The sequence below is a fragment of the Lichenostomus cassidix genome, chromosome 13 (assembly GCF_008360975.1).
Source record: "Lichenostomus cassidix isolate B80296 chromosome 13, HeHo_3.0, whole genome shotgun sequence".
Lineage (NCBI taxonomy): Eukaryota > Metazoa > Chordata > Aves > Passeriformes > Meliphagidae > Lichenostomus > Lichenostomus cassidix.
Window position 1 is genome coordinate 4,861,518 of NC_139494.1, and position 16,460 is coordinate 4,877,977.

Sequence of the window (16,460 nt, forward strand, 5' to 3'; positions counted from 1 at the left end):
TAGCTAACAAGTTATAAAGTTTTAAGTCCAGAAAGATATCAGAGCTCTAAAGATTCTGCATCACTGAATCATGCACTCATAAATTCCTGCTGTTCCTCTTGTTGGTATGAGACACAAACCAGTGACAGCATCTTGGTTCTGCTCTTGCTCTGATACTGCCAGTGCACCTGGCTTGGTCATGACCTTGATGCTCTCAGATGCCTACTTGTAAACCAGAATTATTAACAATGACAGAATTATTAAGAAGTCTCACCTTGAAGATGAGGAAGGCAGAGCAGTAAATAAAAATATTACAGGAGGTGTCTCAGCACTCATCTTCATGTTCCTTCCTCCCCAGGGTATAAATACAGAGAGGAAACGCAAAGTAGACATGACCACTGAATCTCTTTTCTTAGTTAATAGGCTTAAGTTTATTTCTTTTAACTTGAAAAGCAGACCATCATCCTAGTTTTTGTATTTGCAATGCCTTTTTCTGTACTAACAGCTTCCCTGGCAAACCCTGTTGCTAAAGACTCAAACTTTTTTAGAGCTCCCTTCAGACCTCACCTCCTAATGCAAAGAATGCATCTTGCCACCTGACTCACTCCCCTCCAGTTATTTTTAGAAGCTTTTCCATTTGATGGACCACTGCAGATCACATTCAAAGTATATCAACTGCTTTTCAGTGAAGTTACAGATGTGACAAACTGACAAATCTGTGAAGAAAGACTAACCCTAACTACTCATACTGCTGCGAACAAATGAATCCCAAGATCATTCTCTCTGTTGTGGATGACTGTTGTAAAGTTTCATGTTTATCTCATAACCCCATAGATACTTGATTTTTTTTTTCCTGTCATTTTCTCTCTATAAACATCTACAAAAGAGTTTTAAAAGCATACTTCTTCATCTTACCCAGGGGAGCCATTTCAATCACTCAGTCAAACATATATTCATCAACTAAATAACACTTATTCATTTAAACTGCTGTTTTATTTACCCAGCTGAATTACTATTTTGGCATATACATTTGAAAAGACTGCTTTAGCATTCAAGTATATTTGCCTTTGAAGCTATCAGACAGGCAATCCATGACAACAGCAATGCAAACTCCCCCTGCTAAGTTGTCAGCAGGTCTCATCTGTGAGCTGGAGGTCACATTCAAGGTGGCAGTGGAGGGGACATGCCCAGTCAGCCTTTAATTTAACCGATGTCAAGCAGTGTCAGCTATGGAGGCAGAACTGTATTTACACTGAAACCAGATATACTTGATTATTTATAACTACAGTATCCTGCACTGTAGCTAAAATTAAAAATAAAAATGAAATCTGGCTACCAGCAGTGTCACTCTACAGACATCACATTTAAACAGCAATTAACTCCAGTGCTGTGACTGTGTGCCTCTATCACGGGGATGGCTGCAAATTGCATCTTGATAGCACTCTTGAAAAATATCTAGCAGAATTACCATTCCAATGGATCATAAATGAACTACCGAGATAATGTGGACAAAGGAATAAATATCACCAGAGACTTGGCTAAATTCTCTTTACCTTCTTTTCCTGTAATTCTATATTTCTTATAAATCACTGCTACAGACATAGTTTACCTTATCTTTTTATCTAGCTTGTTTTTCTATTGTTCTTTTTTTATAGCTAGGGATTTTCACAGATGACTTGGAATTCTGAAGAAATTTATGGTACAGCTATGTAAAGGAAAGCATTCAACATAAAAACAGACTCCACTGACTTTTTGCCAAAAAAGACTGTGGGAGAATTACTCTGGTTCTCCACGATAGTTCAACTTTTTCCTTAGGTAAATTTGCTGCTTATATGACATGTCTTATTGTTCCAGAAAGGCAAATAAAATAAAGTAGAAAATGACTTTGCTATACAAATATCTTCAGTGGAAAAATCAGCGCTATGCACTGTTGCCATACTGACAACTCCCTATATGAACTTACACTTCAAATTATCTCCTATCACCTAAGTGCCCTAGGACTCAAGTGAGAACAGATTCTTTCTTGAATGTGTACAAGAGATTGACTGCTATTGCAAAACAAATTCCCTCAGCTACAATGAACTGAAAACCCAGGCAATGAGAGTTTGTGTGGAGGAGTTGCTGTGGCACATCCTGAAGTTCAGTTATGCTGCACATGCTGAGGTACCAATGAACTCTATTTTGGGAAGTCAGGAGGAAGGAAGCTTCTGCATGTATGAGCTTTCAAAAGCCCATGAAAACAGCTTCTTGTACAAAAAAAGCAGTCTGGTCAGCATCCCAAATTTCTATTGTGGCAAAAGGAAAGAAAATCTTCAAAGGGCGTGTCTGCATAAGACCCCTGCTCTGGCTCAGCTGCAGCCAATAAATGTGGCAGGTGAAATTAAACAGCTTTTTTTTAGTAAAATAGGACACACCTGATACACCTAAAAATTTAGGCACATCTTCACATTCACGTGAGCATAGCTTCACAAGAGTTGTTGTTTTCTGAATCAAAAGCAAATTGTAACTGAAATGAAATGAAGATCTGTTGGTTCACTGCATTTCACAAAGAGCAAATACATAGTGATATGAATTTCTAAACAGGATAACAATCATCTCTTATGGTATATACCAAACTTCATCACCTAAATTTGACCAGAGAAACTCATGCTGTCAATGTGGTCACAAACCTGAAACTCCTGTTGAATTTAGGCAAACACTTTGCTTTCCTAAGACAGCCCTTGAGTACGGTGTATTTTCAGAAGACCACATTGGCAAGCCTTCCTAGCCTCCATCTTAACAATTCCGCTTGCTAACGTGTTAATTAAGATCTACATTACATTAGCCGCATAACTACTTAATAGGATTAATCCACCTGGAAAATGATGGCTTGTCTTGATTAAACTGAATGAAGGTAACAGAAGTGACATTTAAAATACACTGCCTGTTATTACATTTTGATCGTCTGCTTCCAAGCGTCAGAAAGGAAATGGTAGAAACCAGAAGATTCATGTTGTTTACATTGTTAATGAGGGATGAGTTTATCTTTTACAAGATGACAAAGAGTTCCCTGCAGCTGTTGCCGAGTCCCTCGCTGTGTGCTGAGCAGGTTTCAGCAGGAGCACAGTCGGGGGTGGCACTGGTGCCTCAGGCAGCCAAGCCAGGAGCTGCTCCATGTGCACCTGAACCCAAACCCATCCCTCTGTAAGGGTGGCAGATCCCCCCATTGCAGGATTTTGTTACTCATTTAACACTGCCTGTCTGCTGCATTGCTAATAAAATATCTTAACTATTAGAAAATAATCTGTGCAAACCGAAATGTGACTCACAGCTGCAGCATCTGGCAGAGCTCTCAACATCAACATCATTTGGAGAGAGCTGAAGACAACCTGTGCAGCCTCACAATGACTGCTGAGCTCAGCTTTCCACATCTATCCAAGGAAAATTTCTGCTACATCAGTAGAAATCTGTTTTTCCTCTCTCTCATCGCGTGCAAGTAAGATGGTGCCAAATTTAACAGCTAATTAAACTTTGTTTCATTATTGCCATTATATTTGCAATTCTGAATTTGGTATCAGGAAACAAATATTTTTTATGACACTTCAATACTTTAAAATTTAGTGACTGTAACATTTTTGAAATTCACATACACTGTGGTAAGCTTTGAGAAATGTCTAAAAATGAACATCAACTTGGATCAAGTCAGTTGGTCCAAAGAGAAGCAAATCCTGGATTATGTGAGTTTCAAAAGAGAAATTCATATCAACTTTTCCAAACAGTCAGTATATTTACTGCACCTAAAGCGAACTTTCTGGTCCACAACTGCCCACAATTATTTTTGCTGTCTTTTAAAATGGGTGTTTCTAGAATCTGAGATCAAAATCTCTTACTGTGTTTTTCAGCCTTCTAGAACATAACTACAGCAAACAATCAAGATAAAAAAAAATACTAAGTAAATTTTGGATTACTAGAAAACTTGTGAGCACACCAAAGACATTATGTCCTAAAAACCAAAAGGTGATCCCAAAGCATTCTTTATATGGATTTGCAGCTGGGGTTAGTTTGGATATTTCCACATATATTGTAGGTTTTCTTAGGTATCCTCTGGAATGATTAAAGTTGACTTTTATGGTATATTCTGTCAAATGGAAAGGGAACAGCACATAGTCACATTTTTAACGGAAATGTGTGTCTAGCCTACCACATAATTTTAAATGTAGAAAACTTTTGGCATAGATTAACAGAATTTAGGCACAGATAAATCCCATAAGGTCACCTAATTCATGTCTTTGCAAAGAAGCAATTATTCCCAAACATGCCTCTTTCTTCCCCCTGCTACTTTTCCCCTTAATTTAGATTTATTACACCAAAATTCTAACATTATCCTTGCACAACTGTAAGAAATAAATGGGCTTCAGTCTCAGAAAGCTTTTTTAATGTCATTACAATCTATCTCATCCCTGTAGCAATTCCATGGCAGTATCAATTTTTTGGGTATTATGCACTATGAGGGGCTACTGCCTTATGATTTGTATTAAAAAGGGAATTTTTGTCTCCTAATTTAAATCCCTAGTTCAACACAACTTTCACAGCATGGTGGACTTCAGTTGCAGTTTTATGGCAGCACTGAGGATTTTTCTGCCCATTGCACTTGCCTCCTCCTTTCAGACATACCAATATTAGTGAGATGTAGTGTGTAATTACAAAAAACCTGAAACTGTGTTATCTTAATAGTGAATTTTGTTTTCATTCAGATAGGAAAATGCAGTAATAAAGTAATTTACATTCCTCTTAAACTGCAGTTATATTGTTTGGTACCAGAATTTAGTCTCTTAATAAGGAACAGGCAGATCAAATTGAATACCTGCCTTTTTTTTTTCCTCCTTTCAGATTGCTCTACTTTAAAATGCCTTGCTTGCTGAGTAGGCACAGCTTGTGTTTAAGTGGCCCTTCTCAGACTAGGGGTTAAAGGTTTCTTTGGGAGACCAATGTTTTGAAAAGAATGGCTTCATCCTGAGTTGTGTCAATTATAGAAAGGTCACTCTCCACAGCCAGAGCCCTGAAATGGTTGTTGTGTTAAAAGCTGTCAGAGGCTTTCCTAAAAACTGCTGGTATAGCAATATTAACTTGGACATAATAAAAAAGGTAAGGTAGAAAAACTTTTCACCCTTCCCCGCTCTAAGAATTTGTCTTTTCGATACTCCTTGTGTTCATCCAAACCTGTCATTCATTTTATTCCACTGTGGGAGATTACTTGCCTAAATATTGTTCTTTCTCCTTCCCCCACGTTATCAACATTTCAGCAACCTTCTACAAAATGTCAGAAGAACGAGTAAACTTTTCCAACATGCTCCGAGGAAAGCTAACTGCAGCAATTTAAGACATAACCAGCAGTTCTGTCTCCTCATCTCCTCTACAGGAGGTTACCTCTCCCAAAACAACATCTCAGCCTTTTCAAATGTGCAGAGCTCATTAGAGTGGGGCTGGATAAACTGGCAGAATTTGCACTGAGGTGCCCCAGGCAGATGAGCACATTCCAATTCAACAGTCCTGCTGCCCTATATTTGCACAGAGATGGCAATGAAAAGCTGCAGGGAGGGAATTGGGAAAGGTGTTAAAACCCTGCAGTTGGCTGCTAAATGACCATAATTGCCGACCTGAGCTCCTCAGGTTGCTGCCCAGAACCATGGGGTCTCTCACCTGTGCACAACCTGGAGCAAGTTCAGCAGCAACATAAACCTTCTGCCTTGCATTTAGGGATGTGCTGTTCATCCACTTGGACCTACAGCCAGTCAGAGATGGAAGCCAAACCAATGAACACTTGCCTAAAAATCTTCAGGTTTTTGGCACCACCAGAATGCAAGATTTCATGACACGGAGGAACTCAAAACTAGACCCTCCACGGAAAAAATGGAGAAGCTGAGGTGCAGCAGCAGCACCACCCTTTATTGAAAACAGAAGCAAATCCATGAAATGATCAAGGTCATAAAAGAAGAACTCATTATCCTTTCCCAGCTCCATTTTAACTGATTGTTTTCCTGATGTATCCAATGCAAGTGTCCCATGTCAGCATATGTTTCTAACACTTGCTTTGGCAATAACCAAGTTTAACATGAGCCACCGGTCCTGAGAGCAAGACAGTGCTCAGGCTCTGAACAGAACTCTTCAGCTGACACAAAGTGACTCCTGTCCCAGTCACGCCATCCCAGCATACTAAAGCGTGGGAGGTGCTCTGACTAATTGTAACATTCTGTTCTGCCTTCTTCCCACAATTTTTGTAATAACCAGAGAAGACCTTACTGTGATGTAGCAAAGAAAACCCCTGAACCTCACCAATAAAAAGCATTCAATAAAAATGAATAAAATCCTTTTTGTGACATGTACTTTCTCTGGTTTTAATATATTGTTTTCTTAGTTTAAGAAAGCATTTCTGGTTCTAGGTTTTTTCTCAGTTTTTCTTTTCATTGCCATGTCCTTGTCATCCTCCACTGGAACACAGTTTTTCTTTAAGAGACAAAGAAACCAACCATTTGTTGTCTGCATTTCTCACATGAATATCACAGGACAGACTGTTTACTACGGATCAAATTCTGCTGTCCTTGGTGCTTGCTATCAGAATTCACCTGAGAAAGAAGAAGAACCAGGGATATGGTCCTGGCTGCAAGCCAGTTCTTGTCTTGTCTCAAGCAGTACAATGCACTTCTACTAAATCAAGCTTTTCACAGAACCCCAGAATGGGTCAGGTTGGAAACGATCACAGTGGGTCATCTGGTCCAACCCCCCTGCTCAAACACGGTCATCCCAGAGCACAGGGCTGTGTCCAGATGGTTCTGGAATATCTCCAGTGAGGAGACTCCACACCCTCTCTGGGCAACATGATCCAATGCTCTGTCAAGGCACAGGGAAGACACTCTTCTTCGTGTTCAGGTGGAGCTTCCTGGGCATCCATCAGTTCCACCCGTTCCCTCCTGTTCAACAGCTTGGCACCGCCGAGCAGAGCCTGGTCCATGCTCTGACCCCACCTGCAGCTATTTATACAATTAATGAGGCACCTCTCAGTCACCTCTCCATTCTGCACAGCCCCAGCTCCCTCAGCTCCCTTCTCCTTTGATCTCTTTAAGCTACACCTGGAAGAAAAACCCTCGACCAGCAAACCCAGCACAGGCTGCGAGCACCAGCAGCACCCGCGACAGCACAGCTCCATCCTTAGCGACCAACCGCAACCCACACGACTTTGTGCCAACACCCGGCGGGTACGGAGGGGCCGCGAGCGCCAGGAGGGACGGAACGGGCGGCGTTTCGGGGCGGTTTCGGGGCAGTTTTGGGAGGTTTCGGGGCGCTGTGTCGCGGTTTGTCCGTCGCGGGTGTCGCGGACCCACCTCTGCCGGCAGGGGGCGCGGGCGGGCTGTCGTCGCCGGGCGGGCGCAGGCCGTTGTTGAAGGTCGGCTCGGCCGGCTGCAGCTGCCAGTTCAGCCCCAGGAGATGCATGGCTGCGGACACAGGGAGGGAGCAGAGGAGACAGCGGTCAGCTACGGACACCCGGCAGCACCCCGCAGCCGCGAAGGGCGGGGGATGCTCTGAATGAAACGGCAGCAGCGGCAGCAAACCCCCCCTCCCCGCGAAATGCCGAATAAAGAAAAGCGAGCCCCGCGGAATGAGGCGCCTGTCTGGCTCTGGAATACAAAAGGCGAAATGCTCACCACTCGGGCCGCCCGAGCACCACTTCCCGACACACATCTCGGGAAGCAAAGCACTTGCTGCAAGTACCGGCTCCGAGTTTAAATTACAGGTGGTAATTTATATGTTGATTATAAAATTGGCTTTAGCCCTATGTAAAGTAGTGACTTGGTAATGCAATTATTTTGTGTTTAGTACAACTTATTCAAATCAACACATTAGGGTAATAGAATCATAGAATGGTTTGGGCTGAAAGCGAACGGAAAGATCATCCAGCTCCAATTCCCGGCCATGGACCGGGACACCTTCCACTATCCCAGGTTGCTCCAAGCCTGTCCAACCTCACCTTGAACACCTCCACGGCTGGGGCATCCCCAGTTCCTCTGGGCACCTGTGCCAGGGCCTCACCACCCTCACAGGGATGAATTCCTTCCTCACACCCAACCTGAACCTTCTCTCAGTTTGAAGCCATTGTAGAGCCTCTGTCCTCATTTTGTAGATTAAGCTTTGCTGACAAACCCGGGGCTTTGCCAGCACTTTCACCTCCCCATGTTTTGAGCCCGCAGCCCCACACAGTCGAGGCAGGGCAGGTTTGCCCTCCCCAGCCATCCATCGCTGTGCCAGAGCAGGTCCGTGTGGCCAGGCTGGCTGAGCACTGCACCTGAGCAGCAGCTCAGCAGTGGCAGCAAGGCCAAGGCACGCCCCGCACTAGTGCCTGAGTTATGGGCGCTGTGGCAGGGCTAATTGAATAAGTCCTGTGCATAATGCATGAGACTTGACAGGTCTGAATCATTCAGCCAGTGGATTTATGTGCATCTTCACCTTGTATAAACACAGCTACCTGCATACATCTCCATACTCTCATCACATTATCCCCATGGCACTCTCACAATACAGAGCAGTGCTGAGGGATAAAGCCCCCCAAGCTGCTTTTTTCTTTTTCTTTACATCTTCTTGCTAACCCAGGATGTATGTAAACCTATATACCACAGAGGACAGCATTTCCAGTTATATCAAAATATGTTTGAGGAGATTCACTGTCAATTTACAGGCAGGAAAAAGATATTATTATGAGCACCCTTAGAATTGTTCTGTTCTGCAGTGTCAGATCCACACCAGATTATCAGATAGTTTGCATCCAATTCCAAGTGGTTATAGTGGTCACAAATAGCCCAGCAGAGGCCACACACTCAGTGTTCAAAGAGTAAATGTTAGCAATAGGAGAGGCAAAACACTTCTCACAGAACCTGCCATTTACAGAGCTTGAGCCATCACTCACATAATCTCAGAATCCAGGGAATCCATTTAGATGGGACTGACTCATGTGTGTATTCCTAAGCCCCAAGAAAACAAAACAAAGCACCCCCAGCCCCAGCAACCATCTACCCCAACCCCTGGAAATCTGCCAGCACACAATCTATGCAGTTTACCTCTGTATTTTTGACAAAAACAGCTGGGGAGCAAGACAGCTTTCCTAAGAACGTCTTCCCCTGGACATCCTATGGACTAAGCAGATGTCTGAGAATAGTAACTAAAACCAGGAGACATTTGTGTGAAGAAGGCCATTGCCAGATTTCATATTCATGCTGAATTTGCAAATTTTGTTTCTGTTGTATCAAAAAACCTCACAAAACCAAACCAACAAAAAGCCTCATTAAAGCCTTCGGTATGTTAAATACCAGACATGAAACTGAAAAGGATGTTTTGCAAAGAAACTACTCCAAATTTATTTCTACAGAATGTAAGAATCCTTGCAAAACAGATAAAAAATTTATGTGGGATCAAATGATTTATTCAATTACAACTCTTTTCTTGCCCAAACAAACATTTTAAAAGGCTTTTTCAGTATAATCTCAAGCAACCAATTTTTAGTTTTCTCTTTTTCAGTACAGCAAATGAAACTGAAAAATATTTGCAAACCCCACCAAGTTGCAGCTTATCCAAACTGTCCCCAGTGAGCACAGTCAGCTGTGCTGGCACTGTGACCAGGCTGGGACAGCACAGGAGCAGCTCAGGGCATGTTTGTGCTGTCAGCAACTCCCACACCCTGCACAGGCACCAGATTCAGCTGGACCAGCCCTGATAGCCAAGAGTGCACCAAGATTAAGTGAATTCCAAAGCCCCAAGGCGAAAACAAGTCACAGAGGAGAATTAGGCTTTTGTGTTTTAGACTCTCAGTCTGTCTATTCAAAGTTGCCTTTTTTTTTTTATTTTACTGTGAGTGTAACCATAAATGTAGGTCACTTGCAGAGATGAAAGCCTGCTGCTTCAAGTGTGAACCAGTCCTTACAACAGAGAGATAAAGAAATCATAACTAATAGTCTGTCCAAGAGAATTATAGTTGTTACCTTATAATTACCAGGTAAATTCAGACAAGGAATTATAAAAGATCTTATTAACGTAGTATTAAAAAACCCTGTGATCCATCTGCTTCCAAGCACACCATGGTTTCATTAATAACTTCACTGCTCTGTGTTTTAATCATAGATGCACGTTAGGTAGGAGCAATTAGAGCTCCTTCCTAACGGGGCAGGGATTTGCACGTCTGCTCCATCCCTCCCGGAGACTGAGATCTCCTGCCCAGCTCACACAGCCAAGAGGTGATCCACAAACTTCCACTAAGACAGCTGCAGTGACAAACACGAGGAATGTTCACCTTCCACCAAGAATAAGAGGAGAAAAGTGTGTCACAGGGGCCTGGGGGGAAAGCTCTGTGTTTGTGTTGCATCGAGCAGAGCTGCCTGGCAGCCGAGCAGGGCAACCAGGAGATACCTATTCTCTGCTGCTTCACAACGCTGTGAGATGGCAAATTTATATGATTAACCTTTTGTTCTGTTAATCAAACAAAATGCCTCCAGCAAAGGAATAAGTAGAAGCCTGTTTAATTAGAAATGCGGGGATCCACTCAGAAGTTGAGTGCATGTGTCTCAGAGGAGAAATTTGGGCTAGTGAATTTGTGCCTGTTTGCTGTTTTTTCTGGTTTCCTTTTCTGTTTTGAAACTACAGCTCAATAACCTATGTGGCTTTGCTTTCTTCCCAACAATAATTTATGTGTTCACAAATTATATTTTACAGAGCACTTACAGGTATTATTTTTGTGTGTTTACTTTTTTTCCCTCTCAACATTTAAGCATATTTTCAAAGTTCTTCTCTCTGATACTTGATTTTCAAACACTAAACTTGTCAGAATTTATATGGTTCATTTAACACTAACAACTAGTAACTCAGAGTAGTGTATTTGTATTCTCTAAACCGTGGGAATTCAGAAATAATAAATTTTGAAGTAAAACCTTTGATGTTTAGGTAAAAAATAATAATCAACCTCTCACTCCCATTCTAGCAACATACACATATCAGAGAGTGAAAGCACCTGGAAGCTAAACCTGCATGCTCAGCAAGAACAAAAGCAGAGACCTTGTTCATCACTCCAGGTGGTAGAGCTGCCAAAGATCAGGCTAAGAGTTACATAAGATAGAGGCTGCTAGAGTGAATCACATATTAAGAAGTCCCAAAAGGTACACAAATCCACAGAAGAATGATAAAACTTACATGTAAATTTTCTTGAATGTTCTATAAATTCAGTAGTGTCCCTACATTCCTCTTCCATTGGTCTTCTCTCATTCTGGCCATGAAGCCACTGCCCATTCCATCCAGTGTTTGGTACAAAGGGCAGTGCTTTCCAAGCTCAGGAAGCTCTCTGTCTTATCTCTGTGCTCCTGTCACTCTTGACCTTGTACTTTTAAAAGTCACCTGTGGTGTCTTTCTGAGCTGGAGATCTCCCTGGAGAACAGCTCAGTGTCTGCCTATAGGCAGAGCAGAAGGACTTTCACTTATCCCTCCACTCGATGGTATTTTTCTTAAAGGGAGAAGTATGCAGACTAATGATCCATCATTCTCCCCATTCCTACTGCATCTTCCCAGTTAGGCTCTGGAAAATAGGCACCGCTTGCTTGTTGGAAAATTCAGCATTTCCTAAGCAACTCAAAGAGATTGGAAGATGATAAAAGTGAACAGAATTCAGAGTGTTTCTGTAGTTTAATTTCCAACTAGTCATGTTTACTAACTCCTGAATTATTTTCATCCACAAGGAACCCATCAAACTATGACTTCACTTTGTCAGGATATATCTAGTGTTTGTCCGGACCAGGCCAACCTCTTTTCATGTGAAAAAAAATCACTCCATTATATCACAAATATCATGGGAAAATGTACACTAAAAGCACATTTGCTCTTCAGAGGCCATTGTGTTATAGGAGCAGAAATGTTCAAAGTTTCCATCTACTCATGAGGTGAACAATGATGCAACTCTTGCTATTACAGTACATGTAGTTTTGAGCAACAAGAATGTAATTTCCAAGTCAGGTCTAATGAATCCCAGACATGACTGAACAAATGGTTTGTTCCTAATAAATCTTGGCATAATGCTAATTTCATAGCATCTACATTCAAAGACCTTCCTCCACATGCATTTTTTATTTCATATGGTCTGAACATTGTTTCAATGCACAAAAATGCTTTGTAGGAAGCAAAGGAAGTTTAGTGTTTTGCACTTCTGGGTGCATATAGGATGGGTACCTAAACAACCTGAAAAGAATAAATGTATTCCCCAAAAATTAAATTATAATTAAATATTACTGCATGCTTATTTGTTGTTAACTGTTACTAAGCTGAGGCTCATGGACCTTTACTAGTTACTACTCCTTGATCACACAGCAGAACTTAAGGAATACCAGAAACTGGTCTTACTGATCTCAGTTATTATTCACAAAATAAATGTTACTTAAAATATTAGAAACATAGTGATTTAAAGTTCTCCTATTCCTCTGGAGAAAGAGGTTCAAGTGGAGCGAAGTCACAAGTGAAATGAGTGCATTAGGCCTACTCCCCAGTGATTACTTGCCCCCATTACAGAAGGAATGCACAATCCATCAGAGCTGACAACCTCTCCTCAAGAGATGCCTGAGACAGGAGTAGCAGGGGGCTGAAAGTCAGCAAAGAGCAATGGGGAGCTGCATGGGAAAAACTTGCACAATGACTACAAACACTCCACTTGACTCTAACTAGTGCTTTTGGGGCTCTGCTGAGGAGCAGGACGTATAGGGAGCTATAACAAGGAAAGTAAGAAGCCTTGCCTAGCTCCTCTCACGTGTGAAGAGGTTAAAGGACAGTTCAAACACACACAAATGATCAGAATTTACTGAACTAAACCTCAGTTGAGATCCATGCTTTGCTAATGTGTCTTACAATAACAGGCACTGAACACAGAGGACAGGGAGGCTTTGTTGGATGGACAGCTCTGCAAATGTTCCTTTTTGCACAAGGTGTGTCCCCATTGGAAGCAATCTGTAAAAGTCCTCTCCCACAAAATGTATACTTGGCGACAAATATGCCAGGCAAAGATTTCAGTGAATCACAGGTGGTTTACAGATCACCTCTGCTCGATAATTTTGCTTCAGCCACATTTGCAGCAGGAGCAGAACAAGCAGTGTCAGGATGCAGCTGGAATGGCACAGGACTCCTTGACATAGGGCTGAGGAAGGTGTGTCAAAGAAAGCTGCTGCATCCAGAGACCTGCACTCACAATTAACTAATGCCCTTTCATATTCTGCTATTGGCAGAAAGGGACAGTGTTTCCAGGAGCTCTGACCCACAATCCACCAGTTAAACATACATTAAAGTGCTTGAAAGGTCATTATCAAAGAATATGAGTCTAGCTATTGAAAAGGAGCAATCTTAAAATAAACAACCTGAGCAAGTAGCACCTTTCCTTGCTAGAGAAACAGTGACGTCTCTCCTAAAAGTCAGAACTGTCAGAACTTTCTGTTCTTCCTTGAATACCTGGTGTGACTGTGACAAGCATGCCAGAGTTCTCCTGAGGGTATCCAAGAGATGTCACAAAAATTGATCACATTCCCACGCCTTTTTCTAAAACAAAACAAAAGCCACATGGCTTGCTGGGTGGACATCTGCCACTTTTGATAAATTAGCTACAGGAAAGTCTAACGTACTGTTTTAAAAAGTCCAAAGCTCTCATATATATATGATAGAATTCCAAATGGAAAACAGGCCATGCAGGGAAGGGGACACAGTCTACTGCTGATAATGCATTATTCAAGAAGAGGCCTGACCGAGAACTGCACAAGGACATAAAATAACTGAGCAACTGGGCCAGAAATTGGCAGATGAAATTCAAACTCATAAAATAATATATGCTGGAGAGGAGTAATTTTAACTCCACATGTAAAATAATGACTTCTGAGCTGACTAAGATCAAACAGAAGGAAAATGTTGAGCTAGATGATAATTTTAAGTAAGTAAAACATTGAATCATTATTGGAAGAGTAAACAAAGCAAGGAATATTGTTATGCTACTACCCTTCACCTCAAAAAGATTTGAATGACCAGAGGTTAGAGGATGAGGAGGCAAAAGTACATACATAATTTGTCTTTTTTCCAAGATAACTATTTTTGGGTGTGAACTTGTGTTTTAATATTAATGACTAAGAACCCTGCAGAGCTCATATGAAACATTGGGATGCATTCCTGATTATATTGCCTCTTCTACTTATGACCATTCAATTGTTTGTAGGCAAGGTTAAAGTAGCATTTCAAAAATAGATCATTTGATCTAAATTTAATACTTCTTTTGTGAAATATATGCAAAAGTCCTGCTTATTGACTGTGACCATTGAAGCTCAACAACAAATAGATGGCTTACTTTCAAGGTCATTCATTCTCAGCAATTCATGTTAATCATCAGTGCGCTATTTGCTGTGTACTAAGTTTTCTAATAAATTTACATTAAAAGTTCATTTGGAAACTCCATATAAAGCATTTAAAAAATCCATGACTTCAATAATTTACAGATCCCACTATTTTCATTAAAGCAATAGGCCTGCTTGTGTTACACCTGGAGAGCCCAATAAAGAAGCATTTTGCTGTCTTATTTATCCTACCCGTAACATTAAACAAGACCTCTCACTTCTCAGAGTCACTTTTTGTAGTTTACAATGCTGAAAATGGAAAATTCCATTAACTATAATGGCACTGCTATGTATTTTTTTATCTTGTTGCTTGTTTTTTTCCACTTCTCCATCAATTGAATTGAGCTCATATTGTCACCCACATACAAACTTCTGTGTGTTACCCAACCACAGGTTTATACTTTTGTTAATTGTGCCTATTCTGCAATAGTTTTATATTTAAAATAACAACAGCAACATTTTGTAACTTTTGAAAGGGAATGACAGTGTGTTTTCTGGGCTCAGGAGGAGAGCCATGAGGACTGTTTAACCAGGAGGTTTATGCAACAATCAGTCTAAGGAATCTCAGGCTGCCATTCCTGCTGGCCTCCTCACTGCTGCAGAGAGAATCCAACTCTGGGCTTCTCTCATCCACAGCATTCCTATAAACACAGGCACAGGGAATTCCAGCACCTACATTTCTGTGACATGAGCCAACGGAAACAAGGCAGACCCTGGACAGTTCTTGCTGTGGAGGAGGGGTGAGCTCAGTGCCTCTCTCCACAGCACAAATGTCAGCTGTGCTCCTTCCACTCACCAGGGAAACGCAGGACTCATGGTGCCTTTGGAAAACATAATGGAAAGGAGAGTTGACTTCACACAATCCTAAATGTAAGAAAGAAATCCTTGGGCATAATTTCACCCTCAGCATGTAAACTCTTTTAGACAATAAACTGTTTAGAACAAGATGTTTGCTTTAAAGCACCCAGCCCAAGAAACATTCTATAGAAATACCATAAAGAATCTACGAGTGAGTGTATTGTTGTCAGCCGCAGCAAAACTTCTGCTGGGAATTAATTGCTTTCTTTTGAATAAATGTTATTAAAGATCAAAAAGAAGATGGAAGAAGGGCTATAAAATGCTTCATTGTCACTGTGTTCACACAGATGGAATAGGGAGACCCAAAAAAAGTTGTTTGGTTTTTTTTTTTTAAATTGATCACCCCCCCAAGCTGACTGATTTCTTTCCCTGTGCACGTCAATAAACTGAATGGAATGGATTTTCAAAGCACAGCATGAAAGATATACCCACAAATCCCATTAGGAGTAATGTGATTTTTGTGCTTATCTGCCATGCAATGCTTTGAAAGTCCATTCCTCTATTTCCATCTTCAGTTTTTCCAGTTCCAAAAATAGTTGAAAAGCTTACACACACTTGCAGCCACTTTGGGGGTAGGGAGAAGTGGAGGATGTGAAGACCTGATGCCCAATTCCCAGGATAATGACAGGAGAGCAGAGCTCCAGCCCAGGAACACGAGCTGTACCTTGGCTGGTTGGGGTAGAAAAATCCCTGGCTTAGGCTTCGACTTTCCTCCTCTCAGTCCCCTTCACTGAAATGTTTTGATTTTGTGCCACTTTGAGCAATCTTTTTGTCACGAGAAGGGTAACAGCATTGCATGCTGCCTTCAGAATCTGGAATCTCATGACAAAGACCTTAAAAGAGAAGCAGAATACAGTGCACTACTCATTTATTCTCATGACAGGCCTTAGATTGTATGGAGCGTGGAGAAGTGGCACACGATTAATCAGTTCCTGAGACTGGAACGTGAACTCACTTCTCATGGCAATTTCAAGAGTCAAGGCTGCAATCATTCTGGTCTTGCATCTGAACTAGATGGCTGTGACTAATAAGAAAAGTGTATATATTTTTATTTACCTAATACAGCGTCTTTCAGCCTGGAGGATCCCAGATCACATTATACAATATCCGCTTTACCAGCCTTGCCAAAATACTGCCACTTTTGAAACAAGCTTAGAAGAGCAGAAAGGGATGCTCTTAACTCAATTTTGCTCTATTTTTGAG

The 16,460-nt window shown here is 41.4% G+C and overlaps 1 protein-coding gene across 7 annotated transcripts in view; it reads right to left on the minus strand.

Moving 5' to 3' along the window:
- TENM2 (teneurin transmembrane protein 2) overlaps positions 1-16,460 on the minus strand; it is a 557,904-nt gene that overhangs the window by 113,779 nt on the left and 427,665 nt on the right. For all 7 annotated transcript variants that reach the window (XM_085073437.1, XM_085073436.1, XM_085073435.1 and 4 more), the window contains one exon: positions 7,338-7,448. In XM_085073437.1, the coding sequence (XP_084929563.1) occupies positions 7,338-7,448 (111 nt within the window). The remainder of the gene's footprint in view (positions 1-7,337; positions 7,449-16,460) is intronic.